This window comes from Cololabis saira, chromosome 18 (genome assembly GCF_033807715.1).
Source record: "Cololabis saira isolate AMF1-May2022 chromosome 18, fColSai1.1, whole genome shotgun sequence".
NCBI classification, from domain to species: Eukaryota; Metazoa; Chordata; class Actinopteri; order Beloniformes; family Belonidae; genus Cololabis; species Cololabis saira.
Window position 1 is genome coordinate 38,059,920 of NC_084604.1, and position 25,875 is coordinate 38,085,794.

Here is a 25,875-nt window from a genome sequence, read left to right on the forward strand (position 1 = left end):
CACATTACAGTAATTTAGTCTAGAAGATACAAACGCATTAACTAGTTTTTCTGCATCACTCTGCAAGAGGATTTTCCTAATCTCTGCAATATTACGGAGATGGAAAAATGCTATTTTACAAACCTGATTAACATATGGTTTAAACGACAAATCCTGATCGAAAACCACACCAAGGTTTCTCACAGTTGCACTGGAAGCCATTGCAACACCATCTAATCCCTTCCTAAGATGCTCTGGACCAAGAATGATAACCTCTGTTTTATCTGAATTTAGAAAAAGACATTTCCGGACATCCAGTCCTTGATGTCCCTAAGACATGCCTGAAGTTTAACTAACGGTTCTGTTTCATCCGGCTTCATAGACAAATAGAGCTGCGTATCATCAGCATAACAATGAAAGTGTATGCCGTGATTTTCCTTGGTTGTTGAAAATGATGGTTTCTGTGTGGCCGAAAGAAATACCGCTGATTAAACACATGATTAAATCAATTATTTTTATTCACTGATTCACTCGTAATCCAACCAGAACCATATCAGAGCCTCGTTCTTTATCATCCAAACATTTGATGAGAGACACAAAACTTTAAAGTAAAACTTTTCTTCTTTGCAATACATACAGAGAGGTTTTTCTTGTCTTTTGCTCACAAACAGGGATTTAAACTAACATGTGACATGACCTGTCCCTGACCCTGACCTGTCCTCTGATGTTGACGTGATGAGCTTATAGGTGGTGCCTCCATCTGTTACTCGCTCCAGGGAGAAACTAACTGTTAAACCGTTTGTTCAGTGTTGCAGCCAGTATATAACGTTAACGACAAAAAGTTTTACTATTAAATGTGTTATGGTATTTAATTTTGAAATGTATTAGTTTAAATTAGGGGAGGGTTAAAGGCGGGGCTTAGATACTTAGATTCTGCTCCTCCTTACACCCGGGGGATATGGCACCTTTGGTGGTTCTCCTACAGGGACGGTGAAGGGAACGTCCCTGAGCATCTCAGTAATCTGGTTTGTGTTAACTTTCTTTTCACATACGTCTCCATAGGAACTGTCCTGACACTCACACAGGAAGTAGTTGGACTCCAGCAGCCTATTGCACACTCCACTGTTCTTACATGGGTTCGGTTTGCAGACCGGTAGCTTCTTGGAGACGTGCAGAGCAACACTCTTGTGCATCTTATTTTTACATTTAATTATATGTAAGGGCTTTGGGAATTCTGCAACGTCTTTATTTCTATGTATCACATCTCCTATCTTGACATATTCAGACAAAGAGACGTTTCTTTGAGAACGACCTACTCCTGGAGAAGGGAGAGTTATTAAATGATCTTTCAATCGTTCAACATCCTTAACATCACATTTTGCCGATAATTTCCTGATTGCTCGTCCAACAATTTCCTCCTCAGCCGGACTGACCTTCAGGGTGTAGGTCACAGCTACTGTCACAGTGTTGGCATTAATCTTTCTCATGTTATATATCCGGTGTTTTTTATCGTCTTTGGTGTTATACACCACCACCTGCCAATTGTACCAGTCGTACTTATCATCAAGATGAGCATGCACCTGTTTAGCGATGCCCATTTTATCATCAGGACTGCGGCTTTTAGCAATCTCCACCACATCCGTCTCCATCTGTTTCTCGTAGGAGTCGTAGCACTCATGAAATCTCTTTTTTTGAATTTCATAGAGTTTCTTCAGCTTGTTAACCAATTCGGTGTGGTCACCAGGTGAGCTTTGATGACTCAGTTTTAAATAAGCCTGATTCAGAATCATTCCTTTCAACATCAGATCATTTAAATACAAGCTATATATACCCATGTACTTAACGTGACATTTAAACTTCTCTTTGTACAAAGTGTTGATGTTTTCACTGATGGATATGCCTTCCACTGTCAGAAAGTGAAATAAGTTGTCAACATCCTTCCTGACATTTGTGTCCTTGCAGTATTTAATAAATTTTTTAATCTCGCCTTGCGTATTATCATTCAATGGCTTCTTGTTGAGCTTTTCGAGCTCCTTCCAGGCATTGATGATGGTTGCTTCGTTTGTAGAGTAGGTACCGAGGAAGCTGGAAACCTTCACGTGAGTGTTAAGTTGGGAGATCTGCATGGAGATGGAGTCCAGCTTATTGTTGACAATAGCAAACTCTTTCATCACTTTATCCTCAGTTGGTATGAAAAGTAAGACCAGACTGATGACAGCGGAGATCGCACTGCCGATGCCCGGTGCCAGGGCAGCAAAGTCCGCTAGGGCCTTCATCACAGTGGTCATTGTGTTCCGGTCAATCTTACTCATCTCATCTTTGAAAATAGTCAGGGCTTTCAACGCGACATCGAGGGATTTCTCAATTTTAGCTTTGGTGGCAGGTGTAATCTGACCTCTCTTGAACCTGGTGAGAGCCGATGGGTTGGTGGAGGAATCTGACCACGCAGAGGCGGACCAGAGGACAAGGATCAGAGAAGCCAACAGGACGGAGGTGGTCCACTGTGGAGGAGCCATCACTGCAAATCACACAAAATGGCATGCATTAATTTCCTTCCCAATGCCTCACCGAGCAACGAATTAAAGTCCATGACGGACTGAACCAGTACGGTTGGTTGGGAACATCATAGGAAGTGGGCTGCTGGTGGACCTCCAGCCCACCTTTGATGCTAGAGACTTGGAGATGAGGGATGTAAAACTACCGGTAAGTAAATACCTCAGAATATTCTCCAGTAAAAGTGTAATAAAAAAAGGATTAATAAATGTAAACCTTTTATGCAAAATGAAAATGAATTGTTGTGCAAATCAAAATGTTAACTGTACTGTAATTAGTCGTTAGTAACATTAAATATAACACAATAAGCCAAAGTATGTTAGTAGGTGTTTCCTTAAGTCTTTCTGGTAGTTTTCTACAGACCGGTTTGTGGCGGCTACAGCTGGTCCAGAACCCTGCTGCCGGTCCTCACCAGAACTAAGAACCTGGACCACATCAGTCCGGTTCTGAGGTCCTTACACCGGTTCCCTGGACCTCAGAGAATAGACTTTAAAATACTTCTCTTATGGCCCTTTTGCACTAGTCTTGCTTCACCTCGGTTCTACCCGCCACAGCCCCGTTTTGCCCTTTCGCACTAGGGCTGAGACGGGTAGAGCCGCTCCAAGCCGATACATTTTTCTGTAACCATTCTAGCGAGGTTCTATCAGGGCTGAGCAGGGACTATTTCCGACGTCACCACCCTCCGCGCCACTGATTGGTCGGGGGCGGGGCCGTCAAACGTTTGAATCAGGAAGCGGGGAGTCAGCGCAAGGTGACTCGCGGCGATTTTATTATACAGCAAAAACGTCTGTTTGGTGATCCAACTCTGAGGTGCAGATGTTCATAAACCTGGTGGCTGTCGAGAAAAAATTAAAAAAGGGATGTAGACGGGCTGTTTTACTCTCAGCCGCTCGCGGCTCCAGCTGATTTCTCATCAGCGCCGACATGAACAAAGCGGTTGCGCAATCGAGTACGTCACAGCAGCTTCACCCCACCCCCCACTTCTCACCTGGCTGTGGAAAAACACACGGGTGGAGCCGCGTCGAGCCGCGCCGAGCCAAGCCGGGCTGAAGCGAGACTAGTGGAAAAGTGGCAATAGTATATAAATAATACATCAGACTTGTACCCCCCAGGTCTCCTGGTTCAGGTCAGGTCTGGTCCCCAGAAGCACAACCAAAGCAGTGTTGGACCTCAGTCCTATGTGAATTATGTGATAACATGAACAGTGGAGGCCTTAAGTGAACTTTAAAGGTATTGTGACATCATTTTTAACATGCTTTTAACACTATTAAAAGTCTTGGCCAACATCCCTCAAATGTGTCTAAAAGAGTGTAACAAGAAAAACTTCACTCTAGTTCTCTTTTCCTGGCTTTTTATTACAGTGTTTTTTTTTTGCGCCGTGAAAAATGCTTCCTTTCCCCCTTTCCTGTCAATCATTGCTCCGCTCCTCCTCCCAACCTCCTCCTCCTCCAGCCATACGCTCACAGCGGCGTCGGAGCGACAGGCGAAGCATGCACGGAAAAGCAGGAGGGAGAACCACAGCAAACAATCATAAAAATAAAGGCATGTAAATAAAGTGTCCCCTTATCTTAAGTCCAGTCAGTGGCCGCGGGTCTTCTTAGCAGTTTTCCTCCGCTGATGAGAACAGAAGAGGCTGTAAACAGCTCCGTGTTAAGCCTGATTTATGGTTCCGCGTTAAATCGACGCAGAGCCTACGCCGTAGGGTTCAGCGTACGGTGCGCGTCGCCGCGTAACCCTTCGCCGTAGGTTCTGCGTCGGTGTAACGCGGAACCATAAATCAGCCTTTATGGTGCGCTGGAGAGGAGAGGAGGCAGGGAGCTGGGTGGAGGGGGCGGTGATTTAGCGGGCCGTTACGTAACGGCCCGCCAGCAAACCAGGTGCGCCGTTTTTGCACAGTTATGCGGAAAATCCCAGAAAGCACACAATACACTGAATGTTAAAAGTTCGTTGTTTTTTGGGTGTAATTGATGTCAAGACACCCAACAAAACACAAAAAATCAAGAAAAATGTGTTTTTCATGTCACAATCCCTTTAAGGCATTTAAGGCCTTGTTCTGAGACCAGCCTTGATTTTTCCTTACAGCTTACCGCATGTTTGGAACAAAGGAAACCCCCATGGACTCAAAGCTCAAGCAGGATTTGCATTATGTGGCCCTTCAGTGATAAGGAACAGCGCTCTGATTGGACATGGACCCCAAACTGCAGGAAGGGCTGCATTGACTTCCTGGGTTCAGCTATAAAGAGCAAAGCCCCCCTCTCTCTTCTCTTCTCTTGCCTCCTCTCCTCTCTTCTAGGTCACAACTCCTATTTTAGCATGAAGAGCTACTAGCTACGGACCGGCCACCTCCCCGAAGAAGCGTCTGTCTGCAGTGCTGCACGAGTGACCCACGAGGTTCCGAGCCCCAGAGGAGCCGAACCAGGGACCCTGCATTCATGAACGCCTTTGGACCGACCTGGAGCTGAAGGAGGCCACGCTGCTGTACCCATGATGCATCGCTCATCCACACTGAGATGAGGACCAGGAGAGAGAGCGAGACGCTCTTTATATCAGGATCCCCTGCTGAGCGTAACCACCATTTGTTAACCAAGGAACGCTGACCGGCCAGACCAAATCACCTTTTTCTTCACTTAATAAAGATCCACGTAAGAGGCTGTTTGTGTCTGGGCAGAGAAGCTTAGTTAACATAAGTTTAGTTTTATGTTGTGAGCCAGATCACTGATCCTGTCACAAGGCAAGGCAAGTTTATTTGTACAGCACAATTCAACACAAGGTAATTCAAAGTGCTTTACATCAACATTAAAAGCGGCAAGACACAATTTTTTTTTTTTTTTTTTTTATACTTGTCTGCACACATATTAATGATTGATACCATGAAGGTAGAAACCAAAGGTGTATATATGTGCATTATTACTATATTTAATATATATACATATATATATATGCATACGACATCCACTGCCAATCCAGGAAGCAGGAACACACGGAGACACACGTCAAGCACTGGAAATCTGCAACAAAAAACCACAAACAAAACACGAAACCGGCACGGAGCCGACCAAAACACAAGCAGCAATCGACCCAAATCTTGAGATCTGATCGCAGTCTAAGCTAAGCTACCGCTACCGCTACCTAAACCCAAAAACTAGAGAGCAAGCATGCAGGTGAACAAGCCAGTGTGTATGTCTATGTGTGTGTATGCGTGTATGTATATGATCATGCGTGTGTGTGTGAGTGTGTGTGTGTGTGTAATAAACCAAACAACACAATTAGACACAATTAAAACATAAATAACAAATAAAATGAAATAAAATGATAAGAAAAGAGGTAAAATAATAGACAAGTTGTTAAAAGGTAAGGGCAGTAGATCCAGCAGGTACATCACCTTCTTAAAATGGCAAGAATTACATTTCTATACGGTCAAAACGTACAAAGACTGGGTCAAATACAGTATTACAAAATAATCTGTGCCGATTCGTGTGGTGAATCAAACCAATTTGACAATTCTACGTCACAATGCCTTCATTCAGGGCTTATCCATGTGTTTGCGCGGTTTTCAAAAAGTATTTAATTTAAGAGTACGCTTAAATAACAAATAAAATGAACTGAAATTATGAGAAAAGAGGTAAAATAATAAAAAGCACAAGTTGTTAAAAAATAAGGGCAGTAGAGTACAGCAGGTAAGTATTTACTCATTAGTTTAAGTGTGTATTCTCCTCTCATCCGCTCCTACTAAACCCCCAGCTCAGCTGCAGGTCCGAGATGGGTTTCAGTAAGTCATAGGAAGGCTACGTTTTCACTGTTAAATAAGTAATTTAGTGTAAGGGCCTTGTTTGCCATCAGACGCATTCTGACTGAAGTGAGCTGAGGTGAGCACAGTGTCATTATCAGCACAGAGGGATTTGGAGTTCAGTGTAATCAGGCGTAGCTGAGTGATTCTGACTGGGAAGTGCATCTTTATGGGGACTAGCAGAGATGAAGATGCATTTGTTTTGGATCAGGAGGAGAACAAGGAGCCTACGGAATATGGAGCTAAAACAGTCTCATAATTGACAAATGCACAGGACAAGTTTTACAAAAGCACAGACCGATTTGCAAATACACACACCGTTTCACACATGCACAGAACAATTCACACGTGCGTAGGACAAGATATACAAATGTATTTTTGATGCACACACAAATATAACCTGACTTACAAATGTTTTTTTGTCTGTGAACTGCGCTGGATTTGCGTGTGACTTTTGAGACTCCCATGACGTGACTCAATCCACAAATACGTTTTTTTTTTAACACAGAAGGATCTGCAACCAATCAGATGTCTTCCTTTGTTTCAGCCAATCATAAGAGTGCTACCCACGTGGGGGACGCAGAGCAGTGGATAAAACACGACTTACTCGTAAACCAATCAGATTAAAGGGGCGATACACCTGCTGTTTGAACTGCGTTCGCTTAGAAAAGTGATTAATATTTCGAGTTGGTGGAGTAAAGATAAATAAACAGCAACAGGAGATAAAAGATAAATAAACAGGATGGAGAGGAGATCACTGTTCTGCTTTTCTTGTCATCCCGGTAAAGAAAACAGCGTGATCGGAGATGGTTTGTCGGGCTGTTCAACCAGATTGGCTGAAACAAAGGAAGATATCTGATTGGTTGCAGATCCTTCCGTGTTAAAAAAAACGTATTTGTGGATCGAGTCACGTCAAGGGAGTCTCAAAACTCACACACAAATCCAGCGCAGCTCACAGACAAAAAACGTTTGTAAATCAGGTTATATTTGTGTGTGCATCAAAAATACATTTGTATATCTTGTCCTACGCACGTGTGAATTGTTCTGTGCACGTGTGAATCGGTGTGTGTATTTGCAAATCGGTCTGTGCATTTGTAAAACTTGTCCTGTGCATTTGTTAATTATGAGACTGTTCTAGGTCCATAACGGAAGTCTGGTTTTAATGGTTTCATTAGTACCTATGTGGACTAACACGTTCAGGGCGAGTGGATGTTCAGCCAGGATGTTTGGGATTTTTTCCACACTGATACAAATATTGTGCTTGATCTACTTAAAAAAAACAAGTCAACTTTTTGCATGAGATTATTATGTAGATCAAGAAAGACGAGTCTTTGTATAAACTACTTAATTTTTTGTATGTAAATAATAAATTCTACATTTTAGTACAGTCAATTTAATTGTGTTAAGTTTACTTTATTTATCAGAATTAAGTTGACTTTACTTGCAAAAATTAAGTTGACTTTACTTGCAAATGAAATTTGTACATACTAAAAATTAAGTAGTTTATACAAAGATTAGTCTCTCTTGATCTACATAAAAATCTCATGCAAAAAAGTCGCCTTAATTTTTAGTAGAAGTAGAAGTAGATCAAGCAAGATATTTTTTACTGTGGTTTCTACTTAAACAAATAAAGCATGTGTCATCTAAACGTTGGTCAATCTGCCCAATAGATTAAAATTGTTAAAAGGAAAAGTAAATACAACAAGATCATTGCTTGTTGTTTGTGTGTAAATGAAAAGATTACTGGGATTCACATAAATACTAATAAGGAAAAAATGCACAATGTCTTGTTTTTTGAACAAATGCAGATTAAGTTCAAAACTAGATGTAGGCTATTCATGTAAAGCAACAAACTTCATTTTTAATTGTTAACATCACCGATTGAAATATGTTATATTTACATGCGTTTAGATTTATTTTTTTCGGTGCAGTAAATTGCACACTTTAGCACGGAAGCGTATTGCATTCACTTGAGAAAAAAAAAATCTGCTCTGTTTTTCTGAATGAACCAGTTAATTATCTCAGAATTCCCAGAAAAGTTGTTTTTTTTTAAGTTTCCGCCAAATCACGACAAATACCATCTCAAAGCACTTCAAGAACACTTTTCACGCCAGGAGCAGGATCCTCACCTGAAGCAGATGAGAAGGAGCCTGCAGAGCTGGAGGGAGACCGGAGAGCTGGGTCCTGGTCCTGGTCCTGGCTGCTGGTCCTGGTCCTGGTTCTGGCTGCTGGTCCTGGTCCTGGTTCTGGCTGCTGGTCCTGGTCCGGGTTCTGGCTGCTGGTCCTGGTCCGGGTTCTGGCTGCTGGTCCTGGTCCTGCAGTGCAAAAACGCAAAATCTTACCAGGAATATTTTTTCTTATTTCTAGTTAAAATGTCTCATTTTTAGTCAAAAAATCTCATTACACTTAAAACAAGACTCATTACCAGATAAATAACTTGTTTTTTGACAGTTTTCACCTGTTTCAAATACATTTTCACTTGAAATGAGTAGAAAAATCTGCCAGTGAGACAAGATTTATCTTCTTATTACAAGCAAAAAAAAATCTTGTTCCACTGGCAGATTTTCTACTTATTTTAATTAAAAATCTACTTGAAACAGGTGAAAATTGTTGTTTTTTCCAGTGATGAGTCTTGTTATACGAGTAATGAGATTTCTTTGACTAAAAAGTTTTTGCAGTTTGGCTGCTGGGGTCCGACCGGAGAGCTGGCTGCTGGTCCTGGTCCTGGTCCTGGTCCGGGTTCTGGCTGCTGGTCCGGGTCCTGGTCCGGGTCCTGGTTCTGGCTGCTGGTCCTGGTCCTGGTCCTGGTCCTGGTCCGGGTTCTGGCTGCTGGTCCGGGTCCTGGTCCGGGTCCTGGTTCTGGCTGCTGGTCCTGGTCCTGGTCCTGGTCCTGATCCTGGTTCTGGCTGCTGGTTCGGGTCCTGGTCCGGGTTCTGGCTGCTGGTCCGGGTCTTGGTCCGGGTCCTAGCTGCTGGGGTCCGATCAGGAGACTCTGGGAGCTTCTCAGAGGAAGATGCTCTGAGCTCAGCAGGACGTGTCCCTGTTATATGAGACTGGCACCCACCCCCCCACCCATCACCCCCCCCCACCTCCCGACACCAACGGTCCACCTGCAGCAGGTGGAGTCTGAAGTGACCAGATGTCCTTATGAGGACAAAAGATGAAGCTGATAAAACTGCTGACTCGTCAGGTTTAACTGAGGAGTAAAGACAAACCGTAAAAGGAATCGCTATCAAACCCTCAGACCTGAACCAGGACCAGGAACCAGGACCTGAACCAGGACCAGGAACCAGGACCTGAACCAGGACCAGAAACCAGGACCTGAACCAGGACCAGGAACCAGGACCTGAACCAGGACCAGAAACCAGGACCTGAACCAGGACCAGGAACCAGGACCTGAACCAGGACCAGAAACCAGGACCTGAACCAGGACCAGGAACCAGGACCTGAACCAGGACCAGAAACCAGGACCTGAACCAGGACCAGAAACCAGGACCTGAACCAGGACCAGGAACCAGGACCTGAACCAGGACCAGGAACCAGGACCTGAACCAGGACCAGAAACCAGGACCTGAACCAGGACCAGGAACCAGGACCTGAACCAGGACCAGAAACCAGGACCTGAACCAGGACCAGGAACCAGGACCTGAACCAGGACCAGAAACCAGGACCTGAACCAGGACCAGAAACCAGGACCTGAACCAGGACCTGAACCAGGACCTGAACCAGGACCTGAACCAGGACCTGAACCAGGACCTGAACCAGGACCTGAACCAGGACCTGAACCAGGACCAGAAACCCAGGGGCCGGATTCACCAATATGTTCTTAAGAACGATCTTAAGAAATATCTTAAGATCTAAAATTAAGAAGTTCATAAGAAAGTTCTTAAGTGCAATTCCTCAATATTTTCTTAAGAACCGTCTTAAGAACTGTCATTTCTTACGAATTTCTTATTTTTCCTACTTAAGAACTTCTTAAAATATGTCATTGCATTGCAGGCGCCAACAAACAACATTTATATATAAATATATTATATATATAGGTAGTTTGGTCTTAACTGTCAGTCACTCACTAAACATGGAGAAGGAGAAAAAGAGATGCAGGAACTTTTCAAGGTTATGGTGGATGAGATTAATAGAATAGAATAGAATAGAATAGAATAGAATAGAATAGAATAGAATAGAATAGAATAGAATAGAAGACTTTATTTATCTCCCAGAGGAGAAATTCAGTCGTGCAGCAGCCAAAACACACACCCACGCTTTATACCAAAAATTTAAAATAGAAATAACCAATAATTAGTTAAATAATAAAAAGAGCAATATAAAAAGTAGAAAAAGAGTATGTACAAGAGAGAAAAAAATTATAAACACCAAAAAAAATTGATAATATTTACAAATAATTTACAAATATTTTCAAAAATACTATAATAAATATATATATATATATATATATATATATATATATATATATATTATATATATATATACTAATAATGTGTTGAAAAAGGTGATATTAGAGTCTTACCTTTTCACAGAAGAAACTTTAAGACAGGTCAAGGTTGTCTTAAAGTTAATAAAAAAGTCAAGAACAAATTTGAGAACTTTTATTTCAAGAATACCATTTATTCTTAAGTTTTTTCTTAAGAAGAAACTTAAGAAGAAAGTTGAGAAAATACTTAAGAACTTTTTTGGAGAATATGACTTCTTCTCTTTTTTTTTCTTAAGACTGAACTTAAGAAAAAAATGACACTTAAGAAGATGTTTTTTCTTAAGAATGTTTTGTGAATCCGGCCCCGGGACCAGGAACCAGGACCTGAACCAAGACCTGAAGGCAGGGTTGGGGGTCGGGCCCATCCAAGGGTCCTCCAGTCATCAGCTTCACACGTTTGAATAAGAATCTTATTTTTAATCAGCCATGATAAAGACTTCATTTTTTATTACAAATTAATTTAAAGCGTCTGTTTATAGTTTTATTTTTTTTATTTGAGATCCCCATTAGCTTCTTCGTGGGGTCCAACACATAATACACAGTACATTACAACAAAACATTAAAAGCAAACCTAAAGAGGTAGCATATATAAAAAGAAAGGAAAAACAGAAAATAAAGAAAAAGAAAAAGTCATTCCCTTTAACATTTAAATAAAATGAAAACATATTCATACATTGTATAACATCAACATATTTAAACAATGTATAGTTATCATAGTTTGCACCAATATTATATATATATATATATATATATATATATATATATATATATATATATATATATATATATATATATATATATATATAAGAAATAATTTAATATGTTTTATATGTATCTATTAAAGAGATGTTTCTTTACTAACAATTTACTCACTCACTCACTCACTCACTCACTCATTCATCTTCTTCCGCTTATCCGTTCCCGGGTTGCAGGGGCAGCACTAACAATTTAATAAAAACGTATTTAATTATTATTAAATAAATAAATAATGTAACTCATTAAGTACGACTGTTACTTTTTACTTTATATCATGTTCCAAATAAAGACTTCCATCAAACTGAACTGAAGCATCATCATGAAATCCATGCTGCACTTTGTTATTTTTAAGGACATGGAGGTGGTTGGGTCTCGGCTGAACGGCACGGCACTCTGCTGATGAGAAAGACGTCCTTTTTCAGTCTCTTTTTCCTCTGACTTCATGAAGAAAACTGAAGAAATTTACAGAAGAGTATTATGCCATGCAGGAGAAAAATAAAAATAAGATTTTAGAGGAGGAATATTTTTTTTTTCACTATGCACTTTGAGAAAAAAGTCGAAATGTCAAGAAAATTTCAAAATTTTGTGAATAAAGTTGAAATGTTGAGAAAAAAGGCTTTTTTCTTTTCTTTTTCTTTTTTCTCGAAATTGTACTTGTACAAAATGTACAACAGTATTCTCGACATTTCGACTTTTTTCTTGACATTTCGACTTTTTTCTCGACATTGACTTTTTTTTCTCGAAGTGCATAATGAAAAAAAAATCTTCCTCCTCTAAAATATTATTTTTATTTTTCTCCTGCCTGGCCCTAATACTCTTCCGTAGACATTAGATGGTTAAACAGTAAAAAGAGTTATTTTCTCAAAAGGCTTCACTCGTTCTGCGTCTGATTGAAGCCGTTTCTCTGCTGGTTTTGTTCTGCCTGAAGGTTGTTGGACGTCTGCAGCTCAGGAAGCATCTACAGTCTTCATCACTTCCTCCAGGAAACCTCCATCATGTGAACGAGAGGGTGAGAGAGGAACCGCCGGCCGACACGAACCCTGGACGTGCCAGTCCGGCCGGTGGAGCTGAGATAAGCTGCAGCCCGACCTCAGACCAGCGGCCGTTAGCAGACATTTGAATAAGCAAACGTACCAGGACGTTTCACTATTCCATTTTTCAATTTTACTACCGGAGCAACAATGAGCCTCTGAGGCAGCTGCTGCACCGTCCAGATAATCCTCTCAGAAACCACTTCAAACGCTTATCGCTGATAGAGGATAACAAAGTAACCCATGTTTTCTGTTCAGCGCTGTAGCCAGGCTGAAAGAGAGACACAACTCTGTTGATCCTCCATTCCTGCAGCTCTCAATAGTGAAAACTTTATATGAGCTTCTTTAGCAGTAAAATCATGAGAATTAGAGAAGAAATCAACCAGGACCAGGGATTAGGGTCCGTACTGGTTCTACTGGACCTCATACTGGTTGTACTGGACCTCAGGTAAGGGACTAGTGTCCATACTGGTTCTACTGGACCTCAGATAAGGGATTAGTGTCCATACTGGTTCTACTGGACCTCAGGTAAGGGATTAGTGTCCATACTGGTTCTACTCAGTGCTTTAAGTGGACAAAAAGAAGTGCCGGTACTCCCCTTATTCAACTGATGTCAGGTAAATTAAGCGGTGGGTAACAGCAGATGATTAAGTGATATATTTAAATACTAGGACATGATCCTGATTTTTTAAAAGAAAATTGTTTTATTGAATTTTCCAAACAAATTATGTGTACACAAGGGAGGTGTTCAGGGGGGTGGCCCTCAGGTAGCAGAGAGGCTGATGAACAACTGGCACCTAGAGTTCCCTGTGGACAGACACATGAGAGACAAACATACATCAAATATGGAGACAAGGCATGGAGAAATTGGAGAAGTGAGCTATGCAGTTGACAAGTAAATCAATTAAATAACATACTCCTGTGTTTGTTTCTATCATAAAAAAAGGTCGACAAAGACTGTCTATTATTTTAGACTTAAATATTTGATTGTAGTGAAACTTACTACTTATTATCTGATCTGCTTTTACTGTATCAACCCTTACGGACCCTGAGGTCCTCTGGCACCGGCCTTTTAACCATTCCAAGAACCGGGACCAAAACCCACGGTGAGGCTGCATTCAGCCATTATGGCCCCTCTTTATGGAACAGCCTGCCAGAGAACCTCAGGGTTAGTTAGTTAGTTAGTTAGTTAGTTAGTTAGTTAGTTAGTTAGTTAGTTAGTTAGTTAGTTAGTTAGTTAGTTAGTTAGTTAGTTAGTTAGTTAGTTAGTTAGTTAGTTATCTATGGAACAGCCTGCCAGAGAACCTCAGGGCCGCAGAGAACGTTGATATTTTTAAAAGGAGGCTCAAGACACACCTTTTTAGCTTGGCTTTTATATGATCTCATTTACCTAGTCTTTTTAGCTATGTATTGTGTCTACTTCTTTAAAACTTTAATCCATTTTAGTGACTTTTTTACTTTGTTATTTATTATTCATCTTAAGTTTTATATAGATTTCTCTAAAATTTTACACTTTTAGGCATTTCTTACTTTCTTTTAATCTTTTAGTTTTTAGCTCCAGTGTTTCCTCAGGGGGGTCGTCCACACTGGGAGGTGTGCCTGCTCCGCCCATGGGGGTGTCGTCATGGGGATCCCTCAGGCCTGGGTGGCTGGGGGGGGGCTCCACCTTCTGTGTGGGGTCTGCCCCGGTCTGTCCGGGTTGGGGGGGTCTCTGTGGCGATGCTCCTTGTGGTCGTGGTCGGTGGAGCTTCTCAGTGTGGACGGCCACCCATAGGTAGTGTTTTCCTCACCTGGATCGTTAGTGCTAAGCGATGTCACCAGTCCACTTATTGTGTGTGTGTGTGTGTGTGTGTGTGGGCGTGTGAGTGTGTGCACATGTATATGAGTGTGAGTGAGTGTGTGTGTACGCGTGGGGGGTGGGGTCGTATGGAATGTTTTAAATTGTGTTTTTTTATTGTTATTTTATTCTGCATGTAAAGCACCATGTGTTGCATTTTATATTGTATGATTTGGTGCTATATTTGGTGCCAATATTTAGGAGGACCAACAACATGATATTATTGATGAATAAGATCTTCATATACTTACAAAAATGCAACCACATCTTGAACAGGAGGTTGACAAACAAGGCACTGGTATGAACATACCTGTGGACAGACACATGAGAGACACACATAGATCAAATATGGAGACAAGGCATGGATAAAATAACACACAGACCCATAATAAACATAAAGAAGAATCATAATTTTTCAGACAACAAATGTTAAAAACTACTAAGCTTTTATAAGTAGAATTCATAGCAGTGTTGCTGTTCTGGTTTGCATTATATTGTACAAATGTGTCAAAAGAAGTGGACTGTGAATATATAAGACACAGATTGTGATTATATTTCAACCTACTTAGAAAAGGCCCCAGCAGGTCTTGGGGTCACCTTTGCTCGAACGGCTTGGAGCTTCACATTCCCTGTGTTAGGAGTCCTCCTCCTCTGGCTGGGAGAGCCAGCAGCACAGGTGCTGCTGATCTGCCATCTACCCCAGCTGCCACTAATCGCCAGCCCAGGCTTAAAAGGAGACCTGGACCTTCACTCAGTGCTTGATTGTACTGAACCCATGCAGTAACTAAATCGGGCCCTTTGGGAAACTTTCTCTAGTTTGTTCAGCCCTCGAGTTTGAACCCTTGTGCCGTGCTTACTGTTACAGCCCTTGGCATCAATAAGACTGCGTTGAGTTCAACTGGTACAATTCTTTTATTTCTCCATCGAGTACCGTGAAACTAAAAAACAAATATAACAAATTATCAACATTTGTACATGTTAAAACACTTAAGTTTACACATTTAACACTTTAATACATTTACGTTTACATTTTCTTTAAAACCCACACACATACCTCGCTTCGCCTACCAAGGGTGCAAACTTTCCATATCTAAGCAGTGACTGGCAACAGGTACCCCAACCAAACTGCACTTGAAAGAAAAACAACAAGAAAAACACTTCACATGAATCATGCTAGAAGCGAACAAACCAAAACAGCATGGTAGACAAATTAAAACTTACTTGCTTCTCTGCTCCCCTTTCCTCCCTGCTGAAGCTGACCTGCTCTCCAAGTGAATGTGGCCATCACAGGTGTGTGGCAATTAGCATTTATAAACTCCAGTGGTGAACCCAGGAACATGCATGATATATACCAAACCAGCTCAGCTGGCCACTAACACTTACATTAATCCCTTTTTGTTTTTTGTCCCAAGGCTTTTTGTTCCTGTGTCTACGTTGCCACCCCTGGAACCCTCCTCGACGCCTCTGCTCCCCTCGCAGCCATTCTCGTGGATCCCTGTGACCCCCCCGGCTGCCAACTCACGACTGACCCTGGTCTCCTGGACCCCCAACCATCGCTCCCCCGTTTCCTCTGCCTTCCCCTCCGGATCAACCCCTGAGTCAGTTTTTTCCCCTTAATAAACAGCCATCTGGCTCTTTATTTCAATCGTCTGGGGCCTGTACTACGAAGCAAGTTCAACATACCCAGGATATCTTTTCCTTATCCAGATTCACTAACCCGGACAATTGCAATCACGCTAAGCGGTCACACGACGGTGGTTATCAACTCGGTATATCAACCCAGCTTTCTCCAATCTGGATATGAGCGCGTGCACATAAAAGGGGCGGTGTTTTCAGCGCATGACCAATCGCAAGCATGGAGAAGTCCGCTGTCAGAGCCGCTTATTTCAGTAGCGAAGAGCAAACAATAATTTTACGGAAATATGATGAGTATAGGCATATAATACAGGCAAAAAGCAACACAGTTGCAGCTGCAAAATGCAGGAAAGACAGCTGGCAAAAGATCGCTGACTGTATAAATGCGTAAGTTCATAGGGATATAAACATCACTGCCCCATCATTAGGGCATAAGTAGATCTGACTATAATTACAGTTGTCTATTCTGTTAAATGCATGTGTTGCTTAGATGTATTCGTATGGCGTGTATGACAATTGTAGCCTCATTCCTTCAGCTGCAACCCCAGCGGAGTGAAACGCACATGGGAGCAAATAAAAAATAAATATAAAAACATAATTCAAAGCGGTAAGTAGGCTCACTTTCATATCTTAGAAGTACAACAAGTACAAGGCTTTAGTGTTTCTATCACTCTCTGTTTTAGGATGATATCAGTATACAAAAGCACAATGAAATAGCATTGACATTACTTGCAGCAAACAGAAAAAAAAATGACAAGAAGAAGACAGGAGGGATCCTCTCACGATCCGCGCACCGAGCTCCACTGGATTCTCTTCGAAAGGGCATGCCATTTTCCAAGAGAGCTGATTGGTCAGTGGGCGGTGCTTTTATACCCGGCGATCTGTATCTCGAACATAACCTGCTCCGGAGCAGGTTAGCTGTTCAGCATAAGTTACCATGGCGATGTACCCCGGTAAGAAGTGAACCACCGTCGTAGTCCTGAAAACCCAGGGTTAAACCTGAAGTTACCTCGCTAACCCCAAATCCTGCTTCGTAGTACAGGCCCCTGGTCTCCTGCCTGTTTGTGGTTGGCTACTCGGGTTCACCTCAGGTTTTGGGGTTGGACCCTACACCCTGTCTCCTGCTCTTTGTCTCCCCTTCGCCAGCCGTGACATCACATAGCTTTGTGGACTGAACTGTTCTAATGGTGGCCCATTCCATTTCAGAAAGATCAGGTTTGAAAGTCTGGTAACAGCAAGGGAGTTCCTTCTGTCTGTAAGAATGTTGTTCATACAACTGAAGGCACGCTCACATTCACTGGTAGACACAGCAGTGGTATGGACAGCTTTCAGCAGAGGCTTCAGAGCTGCTGGTGTCCGGGATCCAGCTCGGCTCCTTGAATACTTCTTCTCCTCTCCACTTTTAAAGAAAGATTAAAATATCTTCTTCTTCGCGTTCTTTCTATTGCTTCAATTTCAATGTATTTATTTTGGTAGGGACAGTGTACATCAATCAACATTTTCTTATAATAAAAAAATAAAATGTAGATGCACCCAGATTGCAGCCATAGGCTTTACATCGGTAGTCCCCCTGCCAGATGTAATCAGCAAAAGTCATAACAATAATAATAATCACAAAAAAAGAAAAACAATATACCACACATAACATGGCATATGCATTCACAATAAAAATGACGATAAAACCCGTGCTGGGGAAATGGATGGTTTGAGAACTAAAGTGCTGTAGTGCTATGTTGTATCTGCTGTGGTACATGATAAATAGTAATAAATAGTTAAATAGTTGAATATTAAAGTGCTGCCAGTACATGAGTATGGTACATGCAAAATAAAATAAGTGAAAGTAAAAAAAAAAAGGAGGGGGGGGTCTGTACGGGGTGTGTAGATGAGGTTTGAGGTCCGATGCTTAATTATTGTTGTAATTGTGACTAGTTGTAGTTGTTATATTGTGAACTAATTAATTGATAAGCAGTGGAGGAGGAACCAGACAGTCATAAATACGAAATGATGATAGATAGAAATTAATCATAGTGAAGAGGAAAAAGAAAAAAATATATATATAAATAAATAAACAAAGAATAATGTTTGTAGGGGTCTGTACGGGGTGTGTAGATGAAGTTTGAGGTTGCAGCAATGCAGAGTCCGGTACTTAGTTATTGTTGTAAGTGTGACTAGTTGTGGTTGTCAGTTATAATGTGAGGTAGTTAATAGTAATGATGGGCAGAAATTAATCCTGAGAAAAAAGAAAAAAAAAAAAAAAGGACCATACATTGCATATCAACAGTGGTTACAAGTTTGGTTACTTATTATCCATTTTTTTAAGTTAGTTTTGAATGTCCCATATGTGTTACAGTCTGGGATCACAGAGGGCGTAGTATTCCATAGGTGACTACCTGCAACCGAGAGTACAGCCTGCCCACATGATGTGCGCCTGAACGGGATTATACAGTCCCCTCTTGTGGTGGCCCTGGTCGTGTAGCTGCTATTTTCATTTTGTTTGACATAATCTGACAAGGGAGGTGGTGCCAACCCTTTTAGTATTTTATATATTGCACAGTCATTCTTAAATTTAGTGAAGTTCTCAAAACTAAGAAACCTATGTTTCTGGAGTATGTGACAGTGGTGATGCGAAATAGGTTTTTTGTCAAATATTTTAATTGCTCTTTTCAAGGGATGGGAATTGATAAGATTTTTCCGATTCCGATTCCATTTTCGATTCTGCTTAACGATTCGATTCTTTATCGATTCTCTTATCGATTCTCATTTGGAAAAAAGGAGAACAAACAGTTTTAGTATCAACTTTGTTTTATATCTTTGAACAAAAAAATATAAGTTAAGTCTTAAGACGCCCCCAGCCTTAGGCTCCTCGACGGTGCCAGGGGGTCCCCACAAATTATCTGTAATATAAAATATGTATTTAATATAAAATTTGTATTTAATATACAATAATAATAATAAAATAAATATTCTTCTGTAGAAATTAACTAAATACAACAAATTATTTTGTGGCAATTACACAAGAATGTCCAGTAACATGTTCAACGCCACAAACTTAGTCACTGCTGGTAACATTCATCTATTCTGGCCTGATACTCTTCCCTGCCTTGATGAAAGGAGAATCTAGTGGTAGAAGCTCTTTAACTTCTCCATAGATGAGCTGATGCTGCAGCTGTGTTAGGAGCTCCGCTGTCCGACGGAGCGCAGCTCTTCTAAAGCATGATTTATGGTTCCGCATTAAATCGACGCAGAGCCTACGGCATAGGGTATGCCGTACGGTGCGTGTCACCGCGTACCCTACGCCGTAGGCTCTGCGTTGGTGTAACGCGGAACCATAAATCAGCCTTACCACACGCCGGCTGACTCCGCGCTCCCAGCGCATCAGCCGGCCGAGTCCTAACAGTTTCCCCCCTCTGTTGAAATGTCCACATTGCAAGTATTGTCGCCCTGTTGTCATCCTTTTTGGTAAAATGTAACTAAACTTTGGAGAGTTTATGCTGCTTTGTCCCCGTGTTTTCCTGCTGGGCGCGAATGCGCACGTTGCGCAACGTGCTTGGTGACGTCATTCGCGCACACTGGAATCGATAAGGGAATCGTTTGCGAAAAAGGCAAACGATTCCAAGGAATTGAAACACTGGGAACCGGTTCTCAACAAGACCCGGTTCTCGATTCCCATCCCTACTCTTTTGTAAAGCAATTCAATTTGTCTTAGTGCGACTGTGGTAGAGAACGACCAGTTTGTAAACCCGTATTCAACATAAGAAAAGATCATTGCATGCAGAAACACCCTGGCTGCTGCTGTAGTTAAAGATGGCCTGATCAGTTTAAAGTTGGAGAGGTTAAAATTGATTGTTCTTGAGATGTTTTTGATGTGTTTCTTGAAGGTGAGGGTTGAATCTAGGGTGACCCCTAGATACTTGAACTCTTTCACGAGCTCAAGCTCCTCTCCTCCCAGAAAGACATTAGAGTGTGTGATGTCCTTTGTTATTTTTTTGAGAAGTACATGCAGACAGTCTTTTTTGTGTTTAATAACAAGCATGATTTTTTGAGCCACTCGTGGATATTAGTCAGTTCCTTCGTGAGTATTTGGGCAGCCTCTTGAGTGTTTTTTTCCTGAAGTGAGAATAACTGCATCATCAGCATACATTTGTATGTGGGTGTTTCTGCATGCAATAGGCAAATCATTAATATATAGTGAGAAAAGTACTGGCCCAAGGATTGAACCTTGTGGGACCCCCACTGAGCATGGAAGATGGGAGGACTTAACCCCATCAACAACAACACACTGTTTCCTGCTGGTTAAATATGACTTTATCCACCTGATTGCTGGTTCTGAGAAGTTAAAAAAAGAGAGTTTATTTAAAAGCACTGCATGATCCACTGTATCAAATGCCCTTTTCAGGTCCAGGAATACTGCACCAACACATGCTGACTTATCCAGGTAATTTTTAGTTTTTTCTATTGATGTGATGTGCCCGGAAGCCAAATTGGGCGGGGTGCAACGGAGTATGACCAAGGTTCAAGTGTTCAGTGAGCTGTGTCAGTATCCATTTTTCAATTATTTTTGAGGTGGCTGGAAGGATGTTAATCGGCCTGTAGTTATTCATATCTGTCCTGCTTCCAGATTTGAAGATGGGATTGACTATAGCCAGCTTCCAGGCGGATGGAACAACTGAGTGTTGTATGGATGTGTTAATTAAGTGTGTGATTGGATAGGCGAGTGAATCTTTATGTAGTTTTAAAAACATGGTATCAAGTCCATGGATGTCCTTGGCCTTGGAGTTATTTAGTGAGCTGATGACATTAACTACTTCAGCTTCAGTGATCTGTTGTATGTCAATTATTGGTATTGCATGATTAATATGAACAGAGCCATACTCCACAGGGAGAAAAAGTTTAGAGATGTCTTCCACTGACTTTATAAAAAAGTTATTTAGTTCGGTGGCCAGAATGTCTGGACTTCTCACCAGTTTGTTGTCAATAATAAGTTCTAAGTCTGTGTTTTGTTTGTTCTGCTTACCTGTTAATTTATTAATATTTTGCCAGATTTTTTTCCCATCACCCCGTGCACTTTCCATGATTGCAATAATAAAGTCTGCTCTAGCTTTCCGTATAGTCTGAGTTACTTTGTTCCTTGCTGCGGTAAATTTCAATCTGTCCGTAGTTAGGCTAGACTTTAAGGATTTCTTAAGAAGTAGGTCCCGCTCTTTCATTAAGTTAAAACAATCAGAGGTTAGCCACGGGAGAGATACTTTCCTTTGTTTTTGGCTTCCCTTCCTGGAGAAAGATTCCATTATGTTTTTGATGTTTTCATGAAAAGAATCTTATATAAAATTATTATTATTATTATTAAGAACTTCTCAGATTATTTTATAGAAAATGGTAAAACAATTGACAACAACTGACAAAAATGATTTGGTAGATGGCTTCAAAACGTCTTTGTGAATGCGGGACCTCAACTGGCAAAGAAAATAAATTCTCCACAAGGGGGCGGTGTTGAAAAATTCCATGCAGAGAGGAATCCAGCCACCATCTTCTTGAGAGAGACTAATAGAAATGAAATTATTGGTGTTGTCAATAACTTCAAGAACAAAACTTCCTTGGATTGGAAGGGTCTCGACATGACACTAATAAAGCAAGTAATGACACTATTGTAGAACCCTTAACATATATTTGTAATCTGTCATTCAACCTGGGCTGCTTTCCCAGTAAAATGAAAACTGCCAAAGTGATCCCATTATACAAAGCTGGAGAAAACAATATTTTTACTAACTACAGGCCTGTTTCCATTCTCACTTCTTCACTCTTTGTTGCACGATAGGACAGCTTCATTGAAAAATATGAGGGGGTCCCACATCACCCGCGTTCCCTCGCCGGCCTGCGATAGGTGGGTCGCGATGCCCGGGCCTGGCGGGGCTCGCCGCGCAACCTGGGGTGCCTTGTGGCGGTGCTGGACCGCCCCGGGGAGGGGGAAATGGTGCATGAATGTGCATCTTTGTCGGTGAGAATGCGGTATGGAAGGGTCCTGCCATGGAGGATTTGGGCCTCCATTGGCAGGACAACAAAATTTAATAATTTATAGATATTACTATACAATATTATTGCTATCATTATTGTTGTTAGTATATTATTATGCACAAACGCCAGGCTAGTCTTCCTGGGGTCCTATTTAAAAAGTTCAATATAAACAACAATACACAATAACATACAATTCCAGTTATAAAACATACACAGATCAAATTGCAATTAAAAAGAGAAGAAAAGAATAAAAAGAATAAAAAGAAAAGAATAAATCACAGTTCCCAAAATGATAACATAACACTATTAACTCTCCAATCTAAAAAATGGCTTAACATGTTTTTTGAATGATTTCTTGTTTGGAATGCTCCTGTTACGCCCCAAGCTAGGGGAACAGAGGCACAACATAAGAATGAGGCAGCAAGAGATGGTTCACAACAAAAAAGCTGTATTTATTGTTGCACAGCTCAAGGTTCAACATCCAAAGTTCAAATCAGTGCTAACCGGGTTAGCACAAAAGAAACAAAATGACAAAAATGAAAATGAAGCTTCTCTTCGGGGTAAACCTAGGCCAAAATAACAAACAAAAGAAACTATCTTATCAACCAGACTACCTAAGCCCTGGGAGGAAACAAAAGATCAAACAAAATTACAATCTCTGAGCCTAACTTCCTAACTTAACAAAAACAGGAGAAAAAGGGGATCAAATTAAATGGCGGTTTACCCTTACTGCTTCGGTATAAAATAAAATACAGGCTACAGCAAGTTACAACACTCTTGAGCATAAACTAAGGACTACAAGAAAACAGCAGACTAAACACCGATACAAATCACACATGCACAGAACACAGCGAGGAGGATTGCCACACTGAACAGTAGCAGCCCTCTCATGCTGACTGAGGTGTGCTGCTTTTGAGGACCACCAGCAGCTTGGTGTCAGCTCGTCAGTCTCATCTGCCACAGCTGCGGAGGACCAATGGCGCGGCAGGAGGCGGGACCTGTCAATCTGAACCGTCAGTGGGAAGAACAAGATGGATCAAAAACAGGAGTGCTAACTCGCCCAAAAAATACAGAAACAAAATATTAATACACTACACACCTAACACAGGCACTAACGTCTGGGAGCCGTAACAGCTCCTAATATTTAAAGAAAGAGTGTTCCATGATGAAATTGATCTATATACAAGTGTTTTTCATTGATTTAGTTCTTGGTCTTGGTAATGTAAGTTGACGCTGAGTTGAAGCTCTGGTAATGTAATGATGAACATCTGCACTATAACTAATCTGATTTGAGAAGGCAGTGGGATGCCTGCTAGAATAATGTTTCGAATAAATAATAATAAACTGGTAGATAACCTATGATTATTATTATTATTATTATTATAGAAACCGGATAGATGAATGGATGAATGAATGGGATGCCTGGGTCTGGGGCCCTCCGTTGTCGGGCCCACGCGGGTGTCGCCCTGTTAGGGGGTTCCCTCTCTCCGGGCCCGTCTCCGGTCCCCCCAGCTGCCCGCTCGGGGCGCTCCTTTGGTCCTGGCCACATGTCCGGCCCGGACTGGGTGACCAGGGTTCGCCTGGGTACACACGGAACATACACACACACATACACACATAACCACACAGACATATACATACACACACACACACACATAGACATACAGTACACATTAGCTTGTTCACCTGCATGCTTGCTCTGTAGTTTTTGGGGTTATTTAGTCGCGGTAGCTTAGCTCAGACTGTGATTGGATCTCGAGATTTGGGTTGATTACTGCTCGTGTTTTGGTCGGCTCCATTTCAGAAACCGGCTCGGTTTCGTGTTTTGTTTGTGGTTTTTGTTGCATATCTCCAGTGCTCGACGTGTGCCTCCATGTGTTCTTGTTTCCTGGTTTATCAGCGGGTGTCACCCCCCTCCCCAAAAGAACCAAACAAAAAAAAACACTGGGTTTGTATGTGTATATATATATGTATATATATATATATATATATATATATATATATATATATATATATATATATATATATATATATATATATTTTATCCCTGATGTAAAGCACTTTGTGATTGTATCTACGAAAAGTGCTCTATAAATAAATTTTACATACTTACTTATATATATATATATATATATATATATATATATATATATATATATATATATATATATATATATGTGTGTGTATGCGTATGTATGCAAATATATGTATATATATTAAATATAGTAACAATGCACATATATATGCCTCAGGTTTTTACCAGCATGGTATTAACCATTAATATGTGTGCAGACAAAAAAAAAAAATATATATAAATATTTTTAAATTTGAGAGTGAGAGAAGCTTCAAGCGGCAACGCTTTTTAAATGTATTTTACTTTGTCTCTGCTGCTCAAAAGTCAGCTGGGAGCCGCGAGCAGTTGAGAAATGACAGAGCTCCTGGTAGATCTGGTCGTTCCTTATCGCCCGTCTAGATCCCCTTTTTAATTCTCTCCTCAGCCACCAGGTTTATGAACATCTGCACCTCAGAGTTGGATCACGGAGAAGGGCCTACTCAGGGAGGTGACCAAGAACCCTATGGTCTCCGTGTCAGAGCTCCAGCGTTCCTCTGTGGAGAGAGGAGAACCTTCCAGAAGGACAACCATCTCTGCAGCAATCCACCAATCAGGCCTGTATGGTAGAGTAGCCAGACGGAAGCCACTCCTTAGTAAAAGGCACATGGCAGCCCGGCTGGAGTTTGCCAAAAGGCACCTGAAGGACTCCCAGACCATGAGAAACAAAATTATCTTGTCTGATGAGACGAAGATTGAACTGTTTGGTGTGAATAGCAGGCGTCATGTTTGGAGGAAACCAGGCACCGCTCATCACCAGGCCAATAGCATCCATACAGTGAAGCATGGTGGTGGCAGCATCATGCTGTGTGGATATTTTTCAGCGCCAGGAACTGGGAGACTAGTCAGGATTGAGGGAAAGATGAATGCAGCAATTTACAGAGACATCCTGAATGAAAACCTGATCCAGAGCGCTCTTGACCTCAGACTGGGGCGACAGTTCATCTTTCAGCAGGACAACGACCCTAAGCACACAGCCAGATTTCAAAGGCTTCAGGACAACTCTGTGAATGTCCTTGAGTGGCCCAGCCGGAGTCCAGACTTGAATCCGATTGAACATCTCTGGAGAGATCTGAAAATGGCTGTGCAACGACGCTCCCCATCCAACCTGATGGAGCTTGAGAGGTGCTGCAAAGAGGAATGGGCAAAACTGCCCAAAAATAGCTGTGCCAAGCTTATGGCGTTATATTAAAAATACTTGAGGCTGTAATTGCTGCCAAAGGTGCATCAACAAAGTATTGAGCAAAGGCTTTGAATACTTGTACATGTACATATGATTTCTTTGTTTTTTATTTTTAATAAATTTGCAAAAATCTCCCAAAAACCTTTTTCACATTGCCATTATGGGGTGTTGTGTGTAGAATTTTGAGGAAAAAAATAATTTAATCAAATTAAGAATAAGACTGTAACATAGCAAAATGTGGAAAAAGTGAAGCGCTGTGAATACTTTCCGGATGCACTGTACATAATAAATAATTTTGGTCCAACTATTGACCTTTGTGGCACTCCACATGTGATGTCTGCTGGCATGGACAGGGCATCACCCACCTGAACATACTGGCTTCTATGTCTAATGTAGCTCTTCAGACATTCCAGTCCCACCCCTCTGACTCCATACCTTTCCATCTTTCCCAAAATAATGTCATGGTCTATCGAGTTATGGTGGTGTCAGCCTCCTTAACC

At 41.4% G+C, this 25,875-nt stretch overlaps 1 protein-coding gene across 1 annotated transcript; it reads right to left on the reverse strand.

Moving 5' to 3' along the window:
- Positions 1-479: 479 nt before the first annotated feature.
- LOC133464832 (uncharacterized) lies at positions 480-15,989 on the reverse strand. The gene is made up of 5 exons (XM_061747017.1): positions 15,958-15,989; positions 14,687-14,745; positions 9,018-9,515; positions 8,449-8,634; positions 480-2,497 (listed from the first exon to the last, which is right to left on the reverse strand). The coding sequence occupies exons 1-5, from the start codon at positions 15,987-15,989 to the stop codon at positions 906-908; spliced, it is 2,367 nt and encodes a 788-aa protein (XP_061603001.1). The 3' UTR covers positions 480-905.
- Positions 15,990-25,875: the final 9,886 nt, after the last annotated feature.

What these genes read in the sequence shown, in the direction of transcription:
- LOC133464832 (XM_061747017.1), bottom strand. Translation starts at nt 15,989, where the DNA reads ATGGTTGGGGGTCCAGGAGACCAGGGTCAGTC. An exon ending in CCAGGAGACCAGGGTCAGTC is followed by an intron (nt 14,746 to 15,957) that starts GTGAGTTGGCAG and finishes GTCTGTCCACAG; the next exon opens with GTATGTTCATACCAGTGCCT. An exon ending in CAAGATGTGGTTGCATTTTT is followed by an intron (nt 9,516 to 14,686) that starts GTAAGTATATGA and finishes TTTACTCCTCAG; the next exon opens with TTAAACCTGACGAGTCAGCA.